The sequence below is a fragment of the Spermophilus citellus genome, assembly GCF_964194105.1.
Source record: "Spermophilus citellus genome assembly, chromosome: 13".
In the NCBI taxonomy this organism is placed as follows: Eukaryota; Metazoa; Chordata; class Mammalia; order Rodentia; family Sciuridae; genus Spermophilus; species Spermophilus citellus.
Window position 1 is genome coordinate 13761855 of NC_138193.1, and position 18411 is coordinate 13780265.

General features: G+C 39.9%; 1 protein-coding gene across 2 annotated transcripts in view; it reads right to left on the reverse strand.

Annotated features, from left to right (window-relative positions):
- Nucleotides 1-7417, reverse strand: part of BUB1 (BUB1 mitotic checkpoint serine/threonine kinase) — a gene marked incomplete at both ends in the record, with an annotated part of 49445 nt that extends 42028 nt beyond the window's left edge. For both annotated transcript variants that reach the window (XM_081265380.1, XM_081265379.1), the window contains 6 exons: nt 477-577; nt 1178-1221; nt 2120-2316; nt 3581-3719; nt 3823-3882; nt 7392-7417. In XM_081265380.1, the coding sequence (XP_081121506.1) occupies nt 477-577; nt 1178-1221; nt 2120-2316; nt 3581-3719; nt 3823-3882; nt 7392-7417 (567 nt within the window). The remainder of the gene's footprint in view (nt 1-476; nt 578-1177; nt 1222-2119; nt 2317-3580; nt 3720-3822; nt 3883-7391) is intronic.
- Between the last annotated feature and the right edge of the window lie 10994 nt (nt 7418-18411).

The window sequence follows — 18411 nt, forward strand, 5'->3', positions numbered from 1 at the left end:
AGTATAATTTTTGCAACAAAAAGAGCCCATAAACCTTTTAAAAAAAAATCCATTAAAAATTTCTTCTGGTATTACTGAGGTTGTGGATGCCAACAGCTGAAGCTCTGGGTTTTTAAACTGGCTCCAGTTGGGTATGAATCAAGGTAGGGATCCTGGGCCTATGAAAGAGGGAAGCAGAATAAGGAGGAAGAGGATCTTGGTAGGAGAAAAACTGCTGGGGAGGAAGTGAACAGGAGAGGTTGTATGGAGGGGGCCCTTAGGTCCCTTAACAAGTTATATTTGCGAGTTGAGTATAAATTTAGGTTAGATGGCCACGGGCCCAGAAAGCTGACATGGGAACGGGCAGCTGACATGGATGTTAAGTCACAGGAAACAAGGTTAAAGAAAAGAGATGCCAAGGTGGATACACAAAGGAGCCAGGAGGACCGTTCAATACCACTCCTAGTTTCTGTACAACCTACAATAGTCACCATTACCTGATTCTTAGAGATAGAGGCTGAGTTCTTTCCTTGACTTGATTTTGATGGTACCATTTGGTTTAAAATTGAAGCATTATGCAGAGGTTCCGAGGTCCTAGCTATAAGGGAAAACAGGATAAAATAAGGAGAAATAAGAGAAAAATCACAGTAACCAAAATTATCACACAATACATCCCCTTGATCTTTCAGTAAGCAGCACAAGAAATAAATCAATTCAATCACACTGCCTCAGAAAATGGAACTAAAATATTTTGTAAGTAAGTATTTTAGAGACAATTTCTGACCAAATCAAAATGTTCAAGAAGTACCCCCAAATAACTGTAAAACTGGTTATTTAATCAGGATAGGATAGTCAATGCAAATTGCTGAAATGTGGTATTTATTTCTAAGGGAAATAAAGCCCTGCCATGTTTCCTAAAGTTGCCATCAAATACATTTGATTCAATTCAGAACATATGGAGTTCAGAGTATCTCTTTTTGATTTTGTTTTTTAAATCCCCAAAATAGAGTGAAATCATCAAGTAGATTTGTCTCCTTTAAAGTGCATTATTACCAAAGTGTCTTCCCCATTACCTGAGACAGTATAGTTTGGTTTTCATTAAATACTAGAAGGATTTGCTTTTTAAAGGGAAAAGAAATCAGCAAAAATTAGCAACTAAATTACCAACAATCTGACACTGCACAAAGTATTATTTTACCTTGAGCTGGCAAATGGGTTTCAGTGAGACGTGTCTGAAATAACCTAAATGATAGAAAAGGCATTAGTATAGATTTTAAGTTTACAGTCTAATATATACTGTATTAAAGTAGAAATTAAAGGTAACAGCTTACTATATGTTAATAAAAACCAAGGTTGAAGTAATATAGTCAGACAAAATGCTAGGAATATTTTCATATCTGATGTACATATATTAAAAAAATTCCTCAAGTCTGTAAATGTTATAATAGTGTTTGGACTCCTACTTTGGTTATTTTACCCATTTGGAACAAAATGAATATTAATATTTGGGAGAAAGAAGTGAAAGTATAAAGCTTAGACCACTTATTCAAAAGGTATCTAGATCCATTACTGCCCATGCTCTGTGAGGACATCTCAAACGGGCCACTTCACAGCATTTTTACACATCAACTCTGTGGAATTATATGCAATTCCTAAGCCTAACATTGGTGAGTAATGCAAGCAAGAGTGCATACTAAAAAGAGAAGAGATCCACAACCAAATGCTAGACCTTGTTTTGCTCTTAATTCAAACAAACTAATGGTAGCAAAACCATTTTACATGATGGGGAAAGACTGAAAATTAGGTAATACTGAAGAATTACTTTTAATTTCATAGGTGAGATCATCTACTAAGATTCTGTAAGAAATAATCTTTTGGAGAACTTATAGTAATAATTGGGATAAACTATTTAGCTAATTCGAATTTCCTATAAAAGTCCTTAGCTCAGAAAAAACATGATCAAATGTAATAATTATGGAAAGTAGGAAACGGTAACATTTCTGAGCAGTTTCTTTTCTTTACTCTGTAGTGACCAAATTTTCCACAAGGTTTCCCCATAAAATAGATAACAATACAATGTAAAAGCAAACATTTCCTCTCCAAGGAGGAAATGCCAGGAGGAGCTGTACGTAGAAGCTACCTGTACTGCTGTTGCAAGAGCTCTTGAGGTTCAGCCTGGTTTTGAATTCCTCTCCGAAACACAGCACTGGCCTGCTGCAGCTCCCCCTGGGCTTCCAGATGCCCTGCCCAGGAAATGTACAGAGGAGATGACTGGATTCCAATCCCCTGGTTGTACAGAAACTCAAAAAACTGATGTGGGTCACTGTTGTATTCAGCCTACAGGAACCCAGAAGAAAAGCACAGAAGAACAATGAGGCAAGGGTGGAGGAAAGATGTTAAGAGCTGGGCTGGGGCTGGGGCTCAGAGGTAGAGCGCTTGCCTAGCATGTGTGAGGCCCTGGGCTCCATCCTCAGCACTACATAAAGTAAAATAAAGACATTGTGTCCACCAATAACTAAAAAATAAATATTAAAAAAAAAGATGTTAAGAGCTACAGGGGTGCAGTTGGATAAGAAGAATAATTTCTAATGTTTTAGAGCATAGTAGGGTAACTATGGTTGGGAAATAATATTTCAAAAAAAAGGGGTGCATGCAGGAGACAGAGCCAAACTGGCATTTATGAATGAATGTTCCCAACACAAAGAAATGATAAATATATGAGGTGATGGATACTGTATCCCATAAATGTGAACAATTATTATGTGTCAACTAAAAATTTTAAAAATATATAAATACCAAAATAAATTAAAAAACAAAAAAAAAATAAAATAAAACACAGAACTGCTAATCTGGGTCAGCCCAGAATCTAGCTGGCCCTCCACCTTTCTATATTTGTGGAGGCTTGAGGATATACTATGTAGGCGAAGGTGTGTATGGTTCTCTGGTCACAAGCCTAAGTTAGGATCATTCCTTTCCTTGACATTCAATATCCCCAAAACTACCCCAACTATTTCCTTAGACAGTAAGTCTATAAAAACCCATCACATGAAGTATTACTTGTGTCTTGCTCTGAGCTTGCTCAAGGTCCATAGGTGCCTCCAACCAGTACTCTGTAATTCAGTGAACGAATTCATGTTTGCCTTATCCACTCCACTCGTGATTTTTTATATCTCCAAGCCTTTAACTTCCAGGTCCAAGAGATGCAATCTTCAGGCCTGAGCCTTCATTCTCCCCTTAGTACTAAGTGTAGTTTCTGAGAGCCAGAATGCTCCCCACTGTTTACTCCCTGGAGCTCTCCTGGCACCTGGGAGTTTCCTGCTTATCACGTTTCCTACCCAACAAACCCTCTTTTACTTTTTGGTTTCTATTCCATGTTGGAACATGTGCAAACTTGAAATAAAGGAGAATTTAAAAACTGAATCAATGATTCACTATACAGAGCCAAGGCTATACACATCTCTAGTAATCCAACTTTTAAAAATTTATGACTGGAAACAAGGATTTAAAATAAAAGGCAGTCTAAAAGATCTTAAAATATAGGTCAAAAAACAAAAGTTCAACATGATTACAGATTTGATTATCGATATGAAAGTGTACTCACAAATTTTAAACAATAATTGATGAATCTTGGGTCATTGTGGTATCTCTCCGTAACTAAAAATTCCTTCATTAAATGTTCTAGTAGCATTATCAAGTAGTCTTTATTATCAGGAAAATTCTCTTCTACCCACTGCATATAGCTAGAAAAATATGGATGATGTTAATTTTCCATAGTACAACATATAGTTGGTTTAAAGGAAAAAACAAAAACAATGCCCCTACCCCCCAAATCCAAATGCTAACCTTCCCCATTCACCAAGTGGGTCATTCCCTTTGTAGCTCTGCATATGGGCTTCAAACATTCTAGAACAAATAAAAGAATGCACATGAAAATTATGGATGATTTATAAGAGCAAAATATTTGATTATATATGATTTATATATTATGTTTATATTAAATATTTATCATATAGCTATATATTGTATTATATAATATATATATGTGATTTATATACCTTAAAATAGAAACCTTAAATACCAACCTAAAAGCTATATAAAATTTAAAAGAGCTCTCAGAGGTGGTCAAAAAACTCAAAACAGTCAATATTTTTCCAGAGGAAAGTTCATCCCTAGCTCTATCCCAGAGTCTCCTGTTTCTGTCCCTGGTCCCCAGGGTTGCTAACCACCCTGAGGGTCAGTGCCTGGAAACTTGCTGCCCCTTCTCCTAACAGTGGGATATAAGCTAGACCCTGCTCAGATCCCTTCTCTTGCTTTCCAGGAGCACAGCGGAGACTGAGTTGGAATAAGATCCAATAAGGGCTTGCCAGCAGGTGGATAGACAAGATTCCACAACTGGACACTCCAGATAGAGTTCATTTCCTGGGCCCCAATGTAACACAAAGTTCCTGAGGAAGAAAAGGTGATTGGCAATTTTCATGAATCAGTCACTAGAATTCCCATAGAACTGTTTCCCTGACTTCCAAATACCCAAACACATCTTAAAAAAAAAACAAAAAAAAAAAAAACAACCAAGCAAAGCAAAACTATTGCGGCAGTTCAGGTGCTAGTGGGGCAAACAAGCAAAAAGAAATTAAATAGTGTCAGGTTACATTAAGTACCAAGAAGAAAAAACAAACCAAATAGAAGGGGTAAGAGTTACTATTTTCAGGTAGGGTGGTCAGGGAAGGCCTGCCTCTGAGGGCACTGACGGGATACCACCAGAAAGCCACAGAGCTATCTTGGGAGAAAATGGTCAAGGCTGAGAGAACTTCAGGAACCAGCCTCTTCCAGGAACAGAAAGTGAGCCAGTGTGGCTTTAGTGTGATAAGCTGGGGAAGTTCTAATTTGCATTTTAAAAGTCTTCCTTCCTCCATGTGAAGATGGTAGGGATAGGAAGCTACTGAAACACCCCTGTGACTGCTGGTGAGTTGGACTACGAGTGGGGAATCTGGCACCTCTCTTAGGGAGAGGAAAGGACTTCCTGATGGGACTGTGTTCTGGGTATGAGTCAAGATGAGAAGGTCTCCTAGGTTTGCTATCTGAGAAATCATTAGATTTTTTTTGAAAAAGGGATTTTAAAGCAATACTTTGGTAAGAGACAAGAACACCCACCTCAAAATACTTCTTTGGCATATTTCAAGGTGGACAGTCAGAGAATTGCAGGCAGAAATGGCTCTGAAAAACTATTCTAAGAAAAACTTGCATCAATTCATATTAGCAAGGTAAACAGATCGATTTTCTCTAAGTCCACCTTAACTCCTCATTTCCCTTCTGTTTTTTATTTTGATGCTCCCAGGGTCTTGCACAGGATAAAATCTGTATACCTTTCCCCTTATTAATCTATTTATTGTCAATTTATTCCACACACTCAATTAAGGACCCTCAGAAAGTAGAGAATCTTAAACTATACTTTATTCTAGCTATCACCTCCACAGACAAATGAAATCATTGTGTCTTAAGACTAAAAATCCAGAAGCCATGATAGGAAAAGCCAGAAAAGTTCAACTATATAGTAATGAAATGCTTCTACATGTCAAATAAACAAAATTTTTAAAAACTTTCCAAGTCAAAAGAGAAATGATAAACTGGAAAAACAAAAGGACTTCTAAAAATTGAGAAGCAAAGTTATAAACCCAATTTTTTAAATGAGCAAAGGGATTAAAAAGCATTTCACAAAGAAATACAAATGGCTCTTAAACTTGAAAAGATGTTAAACCTCTCTCATAAGAGAAATTCACTGTCAATAAGATACAACTTAATCAATAGATTTTGCAAACAAAAATTTTAAACACAACAAAAATATACAGGTAAGAAATGGAAGCAGGCACACTCAAATCTCTTGCTTGTAGGTATTTTACCAATATCTCAGATGGATTTGCTCTTCATCCAGGAAAAACACTTTCAGGAATCTAGAAAACTGATACATCTGGGTATATGCAAAATACCATTGCCATTATGTACATTTTTTTTTTTTTAACTACAACACTGTTTGTAACAGCAAGATATTGTCAACAACCCAAGTGTCTGTCATTGAGGATTTTTGGATCAAATATTAAACAGTTGTCTAAAAAATTTTTTAAAAAAAGAGTGCTATGTATTGATAGAAATCTCCAAGGATATCTTAGGCAAAAAAAGAACAGAGTTGCTCTGCTACATTTCATGTGAGATGAAGGCAGGAAATGTACACATACAGACACATACATATACATACACTTTAATAACGTTAAGTATTTATATGTCTAAGAAGAATCACTTGAAAAAAACTAATAAATAAATAAACAAAGGATACATATGATAGGGTGAGAGTAGACAGGTACAGGAATTGTCAGTGAATACTTTCCAAATCTTTCTAAAACCATACAAATATATTATCTATTTTTAAACCTTAAAAATGATTATTTGTAAATTTGAATCTTTCTCATGCCTCATAACAGAGAAACAAATCCCTATAATGCCAGAACTCTTCCTCCAAACTGTGTAATAAACATAACCTTTGCCCAAAGTAATTCATGTTCACACCAACCACATTCTCCAGGAAAATGGCTTAAATACACTAATAATAAATCAACCCGTTCATTAGAGCAAATTAGTCTTTAGAAAGTCAAAATAAGGGCTGAAATACAGATTTCCCTTTAAAAATGGGGGTAGAGGGATAGGACTTCCAAAGAAAAAGTCTTAAAAAGATTTTTGAGTATATTGACAACCTCGGTCTTGTGATCCCCAAATATCTGGTAAAACTAACCCGGTTTACTTCTGCCACATATGATTTAACCGTATCAAATGTTTTGGTTTTTTTTTAATCACCGGCTGGCAAGTCACACAGGCTATGGGAACTTGTCAACCGTTAGCGGGACGGAATAGAAGAGTCGACAATAAGCAAGGCACTTTTTTCATTTAAGTGCTGTGTACTAAAGACTTTTTAAAAGAGCAGTAGGATTATGAGTAAGAGAGCTATTGTAAATTCTCTCCCTCTGTAGTATAATTTTTAAATGAGTGACTTAAGACACGCAGGGCGGGGTTTTGGTGGACTGGGCACTCTCCTCCCACAGCGGCGCCCCATGCCCACGAATAGGTTTCCTTAAGGAACAGCAAGACCTCCAAGGGCCTCCCAAGCTGCCGCAATGCCCCTAAACGGTCGGCATGGCCGCAGATCTCGAGTCGCCAGGGTCTCAGTGGGACCACCCTCTACACGGTGACTCGCAAGTGGCCCGCAGCCTTGAGGCGAGGGGGGGCCCAGACCAGGAACGCAGGCAGGTCCGTGCCGAGGGCCCAGGGGCGGAGGGCCAGAGCCCTAACTGTCCCAGCCCCCTCAGGGGCCCAGAGTCGGGGATCATGAGCTCGCGGCGCCCACACCCCACTAGCCGGACACTCACTGAAAGACATTTTCCGGGTTATCCATGGCGAGAGGACGCAGGCCGGCTGCAGGACCACAGACAAGGAAAGCTAGTAGCACCGCCGATTTGAATCTCCCGCGCAGCCGCAGTCGCGGTGCCGAGCGTGGGCAAAGCGCCTGGCCATTGGCTGTGGCAGCAGACGGTCTGGCCAATCGCCGAGGCCGTTGCCGGGAGACCAAGTTTCGACCCCTGCGCGCCGACGGCCCCTTCCTACTTCCGGCCGGCTGAAGCGAGAAGAGAGTGTGCGGCCGCTGGGCGGCCAGGGAAAGCCGGTATGGCTCCCGTGTAGGGGTTTCTTTTTCTTTTTTCTTTTCTTTTCTTTCTTTTCTTTTCTATTCTTCTCTCCTTCTTTCCTTCCTTCATCCCTCCCTCCCTCCTTCCTTCCTTCTTTCTTTCTTTCTTTCTTTCTTTCTTTCTTTCTTTCTTTCTTTCTTTCTTTCCTCCTCTCTCTCTCTCTCTCTCTCTCTCTCTCTCTCTCTCTCTCGCTAACTTTCCAAGTTGGAACTGGTTTACGTAATGTCACGACGAAGACATCTTTCGAAGGAAGACCTCGCAGGACTGCAAGTCCCTGAGAGGAAACACTAAGCAGCCCTGGAGTCCTGAGAGCCACGCCTCCCTGTCCCCTTTGCTTAAACTGCAGTCCTTGTGCCCGGTACGTGGAGCGAGGAAAAGCGGTCCCACCCGCTCCAGGCCGCCGCGCGGGGAAACGCCCGCCTGAGGATTAGGAAGGAGGAAAGGAAGCCGTCGGGGTGGAGGCCTCCCCTCGTAGGGGCGACTTTCCATCCCGCGTCCCGGGCTGTCGGTAAAGCACCAAATGACCCAGCCAATGAAGGCCTCCTCGCGGATCCTCAAGTGCTGTGCACTGGAAAAACCTGAGTGGTCTTGGTTTACTAACTGTAGCATAAGGGCACGCATGCTTTTAGGTAATTTTCTGGTTGGCAGCGTTAATTATGCATGGCATGTGAAGGTGGTGGTTTCGGACCCTTGAGACCTCTGGACTTGGCTGATGTAAAAGACTGGGTGCCCAGGAGAGAACGAGGGATTTGGAGAGGTTACAGAATGCCAGGGAGGAAGTTTTCAGCTTTTTTTTTTTTTTTTTTTTTTTTTTTGGTTAGGTCTAGGCATTCTGGAGACCGAGTTCTCAGGTATTATAAAATCCTATGATCAGTGTCCAGGTATCCAAGAAGAAATAGAAAATATGTGATGTTCCTTAATTGAGAGTGAGTGGAAAAAGTTAATTTTCTCTGCCCCTTGGTCTTTAATAACTTACCACTCTACCTCTCAAGGTTGTTCAAAGACTACTTGACAATGTAGTGGAATATAAAGTACTGTTCATGTGATTACCTTCCTTTAAGAAAGAGGTCTTGTGAATGTTCTAGCTCCCTTAGGCTTCTCAAGTTAAATTCCAAAAACAATATATATATATATAGCAGCTTCTGGAAATCCAGGTACTGAGTCTGGAATTTCTTCCAGCAGACCCATTACTTTGGAGCTATAAAGTTTCTGATTGACGGAGTTTATTACTCTGAGAATGCTCACTTTGAAGTCTTTAAACAAGTGCTAGTTTCTACTAACCATCACTAGAACTGAGACATTTTTCATTCTACCAACTCAATCATCTGATAGTGGCTCAGTAATCAGGAAATGCTGATATTCACCATCTGTCGTGAAGTAGGTGCCATTAGACTTATACCTAATTACAACCTTAGAACTTGAAATTAAGGAACTAGTGGTTTTATCTGGGACATGAAGATACAAAGAAAATGTCTAAAAGTGGTGTATGTGTATATTAAGAGCCAGGTGAGAATTCAGATTGTATCTGCCAGGGGAGGTCAGAGAAGTGGGGAGGTAATGAGACCTTCATTCATGTAAGTCTTCACTTTGAGATGAGACTTGCTGAGAGGCTTTGATCATTGGAAGCATAATCAGAGTAAGTATTGAAAATAATAATTTGGCCTTTTTATTTGGGTGAACCCAAATGTGAGACACTTGGAGGCTGCTATGTTTGGGGTAGGTATCCCCCAAAGGTCCACGTGTTAAACTCTTGGTCCCCAAAGTGATGCCATTAGAACTGAGTCAGGGTCGAGTGGAAGATCCTTAGGGGGGCTGTAAAACCCCAGTCCCTTCCTCCCCTTCAGTTTTACACCACAAGATGCTCCCACTATGATGTACTGCTTCACCACAGGCCTAAAGCAATGGGGCCAATAGATCATGGACTGGAACCTTCAAATCTGTGAGCCAAAATAAACCTCTTCTCTTTATGAGTTTATAATCTCAGGCAGTTCATTACAGCAATGGAAAGCTGACTAGGGCCAAAAGAAATAAGAGATGGAAAAATCAATTCTCCAAGAAGTAGTAGACCCCCTTTATGATCATTTCTTGTATTTGCATTAAGTATTTCCTGTGGTATCCTCTTAAAAAACTTCAAGCTTTCATTCTGTTCTGCTCTTATCATTATTTTCTCAGTCTAGCTGCATGTATATCACTGAATAAACATTTTCCTATTCAGACCCAGTTGGCTTGGTGAAGGTTTGGATGATATTAAAATTTGAAATCACTCAGAACCCACAGAGATCGGTTTTCCCCATTTTGTTAGCCTCTTTGGTTTTTCTAAAATCTACGGTGCATTTTTATCAGTATCCCTCAACTTTTTCATTAATTTATGTCATGATACAGTAATTGGTACATATTTGGAAGAACACCAGTGGCATTTCAAAGACTGATAAATCTTTCCAGATATTTTAGTTGCAAGGAACAAGAAACCCAGCTTGAGATAATTTATTCACCATAAAGTAAACTTACTTAATAACACAATAAACTTACTTAATAACACAATAATTCTGACTGGTGGGTGGGCTTCAGGTAGTTTGATCAGGACTCTTAACTCCCTTTCTCTTCAGTTTTCTCAGTTCTATTTCCTCTGTATTGGTTTTGTCCTTAGGCTGACTTTCTTCGTGGCAGCAAAACAAAAACTACTTACTGCACAGTCCCAAATGCCCTCTATGTCACTCCTAACTAGTTAGATTACTTTCCTTCCCATGAAGCCTCCTCAGAAATAGTTATATGCCCTCGGAAAATCTGGGGCTTTGGGAACTGAAATGGGAAACTTGTGCTGGGGAGGCCCTTTCAGGTATATAGCAGTCTCCTTATAATCACAGTTCTCCTTTATGGGGAGGTGGCCCGTGCCTTGTTAGGGGGCTCTTCTTCCTGCCAAGGAGGGTATCCACCATCTAAGAAATAGAAGTCTAGAGTAATTATTGAAGAACAAAAGACAAAGTTGGAAAGACAGTTTCAAAAAGGTGGAGCCTTGATAGGTCCAGTCCACACAGCAGCTGGAGCTGGACAGCTAGAAGGTGGCTCCTATGGTTTATTTAAGGGGCACATCAAAGGCAGGGATAAGGTTTCAGGGATGGAGTCTTGCCTTGTGATGTGATGTCTTGTAGTCAGCAGCTTGATTGGCATCTTGGCAGGTTCCACCCATTTCGGAGGGCTATGCGGCTATAGCAGGGCACCCCATCTCTGGTGCTGAGTGGGACCTTGGGCAGAGCTGAAGTTCACCTGCATCAGGAGGTCTCTACCTGTGGGGGTGCCATGGGAGGTTCCCAGTGCCAGACCTGTCCCCTCACTGGGCTGTGATGCCCTCACTGGCTGTGGTACCCATTGTCCACATACAGACCAAAGATGGATCTTGACGCTGTGTCACGTTGAAGAAGAAATTTAAAAACCACTGGAAATAAATGGGTAACTCTGGCTAACTGCAAACTACTGACCCACAGTTGCTTTGGTCATTAGTGGGTGACTGCTCTTTCTTTTCCTCCGAAGACAGCCTTGACCATCACATTGCTATGAGACCGTCACATTGCTAATGAGAGGCCAAAAACCACAGGGCCTGCTTACAAGCCCAGTAGAGGGCAGGCTGGGGGGCTAGAAGATGGTGTCCGCTTGTCCCGTGTTCTCTGGACTTCCATGGCATTTGGAAAAGAAAAAAAGAGATTTCAGAAAACACAATGCCCTGTTCTATTTGGATTAGCTTTTCTTGTAAACCCTCTTTTAGAGAGAATTGTGTCCCTCCTCTGAAACTGAAATATAGAAGTTCTAGCTCCAGCACCTCAAAATGTACCTCTTTTAATATGCTATCTTATAAGAAGGGAAAATTTGAACATGGACACCTGAAAGGGAGGACAGTATGGAGAAACAAGGAGAAGGTGGTCATCTGCCAGCCTGGGACAGAGACCTGGAACAGATCCTTAGTGGTCCCTGGAAGGAACCAACCCTGCTGATACCTTGGTCTTGGACTTCGAGCCTCCAGAGCTATAAGAAAATAAATTACTATTGTTTAAGCCACCCAGGCTAGGGTGCTTTGTTAGGGTAGTTTGCTCCAGCAAACTAATACTGACCTCCAACGTATGTCCCAATCTGGCCTGTTTCCCTTCCCTCTAAATGCCAGTTGAACCAGCAGAGGTAGGGGGTGATGTCTGACAGGTAGGACATCTGATGGAAGTTAACAGCTGTCAAATCACCTTCAGCAGGAGGAAGAAAAAGCAGCTCCTGGCAAGTCAGAGTTGGCCTGGCACCAGACGCTGAACATGAGCAACTGCACTGAATGTTCTCAGCAGAACACTCACTGGATTGTACCTGTTCTTGGCAGCACCCAGTCCTTGAACCCCACATCCCTGCCCACATAATCACCAAACACAAGACCAGATCTTGTAAGTCCTTCTGACACTTTCTTTAGGAGATGTGTTCCCCTTAGCAAACTGTGTCCCTTGTGGCAATGAACTAATAAACCTAACATGCTTTCTAGTTGTCTTTGATAGACAAGAGTTTCAGAACCATTCTGACTTTGTTTTATATACACCTGAGTCATTGGGGTACCTCCGCCCTACTCTACCCCACCCAACCAGGTCATTTTATACAGTTTAATGCCATTATACAACACTAACTTGTTTTTACTATCATTACATTAATAGCTTTTGTACTGATTTTATTATTGAATTTTCCCTTTATTTCACGTGGAATTTTTAAAAAAATATTTAGTTGTAGATGGACACAATACCTTTATTTTATTTATTTTTATATGGTGCAGAGGATTGAACCCAGTGCCTGATGTGTGCCAGGCAAGCGCTCTGCCACTGAGCCCCAACCCCAGTCCTAGCTTGGATTTTCTTAATATAGAATGTAGTATAGGAGGAGGGTTCCATTTTAGATTTATAATTGTGATAAATTTTTTAAAAACTCTTTATAATTAGAGTTTCATTTTAACTTTTAAGTTTTTGAGTTTAGTCAGCTGCCTACAAGAATGGAATAAACATAATCCTCTTGTCTACAAACATAAGAGGTCAGGGATGAGCTCTTGTAAATAACCCTTTATTCCCAAGGTAACTTTTGTATGTGTTGGTTTAAATATCATTCTTGATGCTTTTTAGGGTTTTATGTGAGCTCCTAATGGGCTAGCATTTTTATCCATTTTTATCAGGCCCCATCAGCCTGAGTGCTGCAAAACTAGGGTCCCTCATGGGAAAAATGGCCCTCTCAAGTCATCCCTTGCCAGTGGAATTGACAATGATTACAGTTCTTTTGGGAAGTGCTATCAATATCTATCAACGACAAGCCTACCCAGCTCATTCCCAGGAAGAGAAGCCATGGAGTGAAGCACAGTTGGGGATAAGGGGTGTGCAGAGGATACCCAGTGCCTAGTGCCCAGCAGCCCAATGCTGGAGTGAGGCGTGTGCTCAGACACGGGACAGCAGTGTGAGCTGTAAAGCAGTCAACCTGGAATCTTACACACACTAGAAGGATCGAGTCTGATTTGCAGCGATGATCTTATGTTCAGTTCTGCCCAAAAAGCAAGAGGCAGAGGCAGGAAAATAATTCCAATATTGTAAAACAAAGGTGAAAAATGCATATTTCCACATGATTATATAACAGAGGTACAGATAAGAAAGGGTATTGTTATTAGTTTTGTAAATAGTTGGTTTACTAGGAAAAGGACAGAGGTGTGTAAAGAAGGAAAATGGAAATTTTCAACACTTACTAAACTTACTGAGTAAATGCAGCATTAGAAAGAAGCCAGAGGAAGAGCAAAACAAGTAGGGGTGGGGGTGGAGAGTAATAAAGGCAGCAGTAATAAAGTTCCCAAAAGCAAGCAAGAGAAGGTCCCCCAGAATAACTCCTTGAACTACCTCAGCATCAGCATCCCCGGGAAGAAGTGGAAATGATGCACCAGAGCCCACTCATTGTGTTCATTATGCTTGGCTGCACTGAAATTTGTGGAGCAGCCCATATCATCAAGAAAACTCAGACATGGTGGGATGTTTCTCTGATTTTACCCTGTTATAGTTTTTGAAATCTTGCCTCCCTTCAGTGTTTCCCTCTTCCTAAATACAGCTGGGAACCCCTAAGCTAGGAGAGGGGCTGAGTTATGGAAGAGACTCTTACCCTCTGCCTCCCCACCCACCCCTATGTCTGGGCCTGTTGATGTCCCCCATGCCTCTGCCTTTACTTACTTCAGGAAATGCATGGTACAAACTGAGCTGGAGGAGAGGGTCCAAGTCAAAGAACTTGCCAAGGAGCTGAGACTATGAAGTAAGGGACAAAGCTTCAATTGTGCAAGGCAGGATGGAACCAGGAGCCAGCAAAGAGGCAAAACGTGACCTGAAGCAAGTGATTTGAGAAGCAAGATGAGAAGGTCCTGCTGAGCCCCATTAACAGAACAGGGCTCACAGCTCAATGGTGCCCTGGCCAGAGGGTGTGTTAGGTCACCTTAGAGATGCACAGCTCACATGGAGAAACATGTATTTCCATGCAACCTGAGTGGTCCCCGCACATAATTTCCCAAGTGCTTCTGCTCTCAGAGTGAGTGTTCCCTGTTGCTCATCTGAACTGGAGCCACCTGTACTATATGCAATTTGAAATTCCGCACTGGACTCCTGCTTTGGTCTTCATGGCATATTTCAGCATAAGCATGGAACCCTTTCTTGCTCTTAGAAGCCTACCTTTCTGAGCCCAGGATTCTCTTCTAGTCCCTGCAGGTGAACTTGCAGCTGCCACACTTTACAGGTACTCTTCCCTGGATCCCTCATGCTGGGCCTTGGTGCACCTGCTAGTCTGAGCTTCTGACACCAGTCCCACAAATGGGGTTATTTTCTAGGGAGTAGGGTCAAACCCCAGCACCATTTGTTGAAAGACTCATCTTTCTCAATTTAATTTCCCTTTTGAAAATCAGTTAACCACAAATATGTGGGCTTATTTCTGGACTCTTATTCCATGATCTACATGTCTATCTTTATGCCAACACCACGCTGTTTTAGTTACTGTAGCTTTGGAGTAGATTTTGAGATCAGGGTGTGAGTCCTCCAACTTTGTTTTTTTTCAAGGTTGCTTTGGCTATTTTGCTTCTCTTCTAATACCACATGAATTTTGGATCAGCTTGTCCACTTCTCCAAACAAACAAACAAAGTCATTGTTTTGATGGTGACTGCATTGAATATATACAACAAGTTGAGGAATATTCCCATCTTATCAATACTGGTCTCCAAACAAGAACACAGAGTATCTATATTCAGGTCTTTAATTTCTTTCAATAATATTTTATAGTTTTCAGTAAACAAGTCTTGTTACTTAACTATATTTATTTCTAAGGATCATATTCTTTTTGATGCTATTGTAAATGGAATTGCATTCTTAATTTCATTTCTTGATCAGTCATTGCTAGTGTGTAGAAATACAATTGATTTTTATATATTGATCATGTAACCTGAAACTTGACTGAATTTATCAGCTCTTAATAGTTTTGTGGTTGACTCGTCAATGTTTCCTATATGTGAGGTCATGTCATCTAAAAATAGTAAGTTTTACTACTTCTGTTCCAAGTTGGGTGCCTTTCATTTCTTTTTCTTGCCTAATTGCTCTGAATAGAAATTCCAGTGCAGTTTTAAATAGCATTAGTGAGAGCAGACTCTTTGTCTTGTTCCCAATTTTAGGAGAAAAGCTTTCAGTCTTTCATTATTAAGTGTGATGATAGATATCCCTTTATTGGATTGAGAAAATTTCCTAGTTTGCTTAGTATTTTGTTTTGATTTTTATCATGAAAGGCAAGTTCTCTTTCTGTATGGATTGGGATAATCATGTGTTTCTTCTGCATTCTATTAAAACGATGTATTGCATGAGCTGCTGTTGTGTATTCATTCACTCTCTCTTGCATTCATGGGATAATTTCACTTAGTGATGGTGTATAGTCCTTTTACTATGAGGCTCAATTCAGTTTTCTGGTATTTTGTTGAAGATTTTTGTCTGTATATTCTCTAGAGCTATTGGTTGGTAGTTTTTATTTTTGTGATGTGTTTATCTGGCTTTGGTATCAGGGAATACTGGCATCATAGAATGAGTTGGGAAGTACTCTTTTCTGAATGTCGGAGAGTTTAAGGATTGGCATACTTCTTTAAATGTTTGGTAGAATTCTGCTGTGAAGCAATCTAGTCTTGGGTGTTTCTTTGTTGAGAAGTTTTTAAAAATTATTGATTGAATCCTTTTACTTGTAAGTTTATTCAGATTGTTTATTTTTTTTTTCTTGAGTCAGCCTTGTTAGTTGGTTTCTAGGCATTTGTCCATTTTATCCATGTGACCGATCGTGTTGGTATATAAGTTGTTCAGAGAGCTCTCTTATGATCCTTCTAATTTCACTAGAGATGGTAGTAACACCTCCACTTTTATTCCTGATTCCCTGCACCCACTTTTTCAGACTTGTTAAAAGTTCGTCTCTTTTTTTTTGAGCTTTTCAAAGATTTACCTTTTGATTTTACTGATTCTCTCTACTGTTTTTCTGTCCTCTGCTCTAGTCTGTTTGCCCTTCTGCCTGCTTTGGGTTTAGTTGCTTTCTTTTTCTAGTCCCTTGAAATTGGAGGCTGGTCACTGACGTGAGATCTTTCTTTTAACATAGGCAGTTACAGTGCATTTTCCTCCGCCCGATGTTTTCGCTGCAGTTCACGGTTTTTGGTGTGTTGTTTTATTTCTCAAAGTATCTTCTAATTTTTCTTATTATTTCTTTTTTACCCATTAGTTGTTTAAGAGTGTGCTGTTTAATTTCTACATACTTGTGAATTTTCTAAAATTCCTCTGTTACTGATTTCTAACTTTATTACATTGTTTTGGAGAATATACCTGGCATAATTTCATTTGTTTTACTTTACTGAGGCTTATTTTTTAAATATTTATTTTTTATCTTTAGGTGGACACAGTATCTTTATTTTATTTTTATGTGGTGCTGAGGATCTAACCCAGTGCCTCATGCATGCTAGGTGAGTGCTCTACCACTGAGCCACATCCCCAGCCCCACTGAGGCTCATTTTGTGGACCACCTGTGGTCTATCCTGGAGAATTTTCCATGAGCCACTTAAAAACAACATTGATTTGGCTGCTGTTTGGTATAATGTTCTACATATGTCTATTAAGTCTAGTTTCAAGGGTTCTTCAAGTTTCTACATCCTTGTTTGTCTTTTTAAAAAAAATATTTATTTTTTAGTTGTAGTTGGATACAATAGCTTTATTTTGTTTACTTATTTTTATGTGGTACTGAGAATCGAACCCAGGGCCGTGCACATGTTAGGCGAGCGCTCTACCGCTGAGCCATAACCCCAGCCCCCTTGTTTGTCTTTTATTGAGTTGTGCCATCCATTATTGACAGCAGAGCATTGAATTTCCCAACTATTCTTATTGAGCTGTCCCGGCTGTGGGCTGGAGGCCTCAGTTCCTCCCCACATGGACCACTACCCCAGGACTCTTGCATGTCCTCATGGCAGGTGGCTTTCCCCAGAGTGAGGGATCCAAAAGAGCATGGCAAAAGCCTCAATCTGTTAGTTTTCCTTCATATCTTTTGGATCTCTGTTACCAGGCACATACATTATATATTCTTCATGAATTGATCCTGTTGTGAATGCATAATGTCCTCCCTATGCGTTGTAACAATTTTTGTCTTATAGTCTGTTTTGTCTGACGTTAGTAGCCACCCATTCTCTTTGGGTAATATCTTTTTCCATCTCTCTAATTTCAACTTATTTGTGACTTTAAAACTAAAGTGAGTCTTTTATAGATAGTACCTGACTGGGGGATGTTTATCTATTCTGCCAATATCTGTCTTTAATTGGAGAGTTTAATCTATTTACATTTAATGCAGTTACTAATAATTCTGCATTTTTTATAAGTGTCTTGTATCATTTTATTCCTCAATTCCTCCATTACTCCCTTCTTTTGTGTTAGTTGTTTTCTTGGATACCATTTTGATTGCCTTCTCATTTCCTCTGATGATTATAATTAACATAATCAAAAATTTTGAATTTAATTTTACTCATTAATTTCTTTTTGAGACAAGGCCTTTCTATGTTGCCCAAGCTGGTCTTGAACTCAGAGGCTCAAATGATCCTCCAACTTCAGCCTCCTGAGTAGCAGATGTGCTCCACCACTCCCAGCTAGTTAGCATCCTTTAGAACAATTTAGCTCAAACCAATGCCAACTTATTCTCAATAATATACAAAAAAATATTGCTCCTGTGTATTTCTGTCTCCTCTTATTTTATTTCTCTGGGAGGAAGTGGAATTAGGTTGTTTTCCTTTTTGGATGTCTCCAAAACATCAGTGATCAGCATCAGCATATATGTCATTGTTATTAAGAGGCATAGAATTGGAAAGAGAATTAATAGACTCAGATAGTTAAAGGTTTCTATGATGGTTTTCTCAGATCAGCAAAGCTAGAGTGAGGTATTCAAGCTATTCAATAGCTCATATCTAGGATTTTGCTCAACTCCAAGTAATTAGAAATTTTATTATTAAAATTAGGTGTGTTCTGGGGTTCCATATCTATTCACTGGTTTAGTAATTCATTAGAAGAAGTCACATGACTCACTTATAAAATCATATAATTATAAAATTATACTTACAGCAAAGTGTATTGCAAAGGATTCAGTGCCAGAATGGTAGATAAAACATACTCATGGGTGAAGACTGAA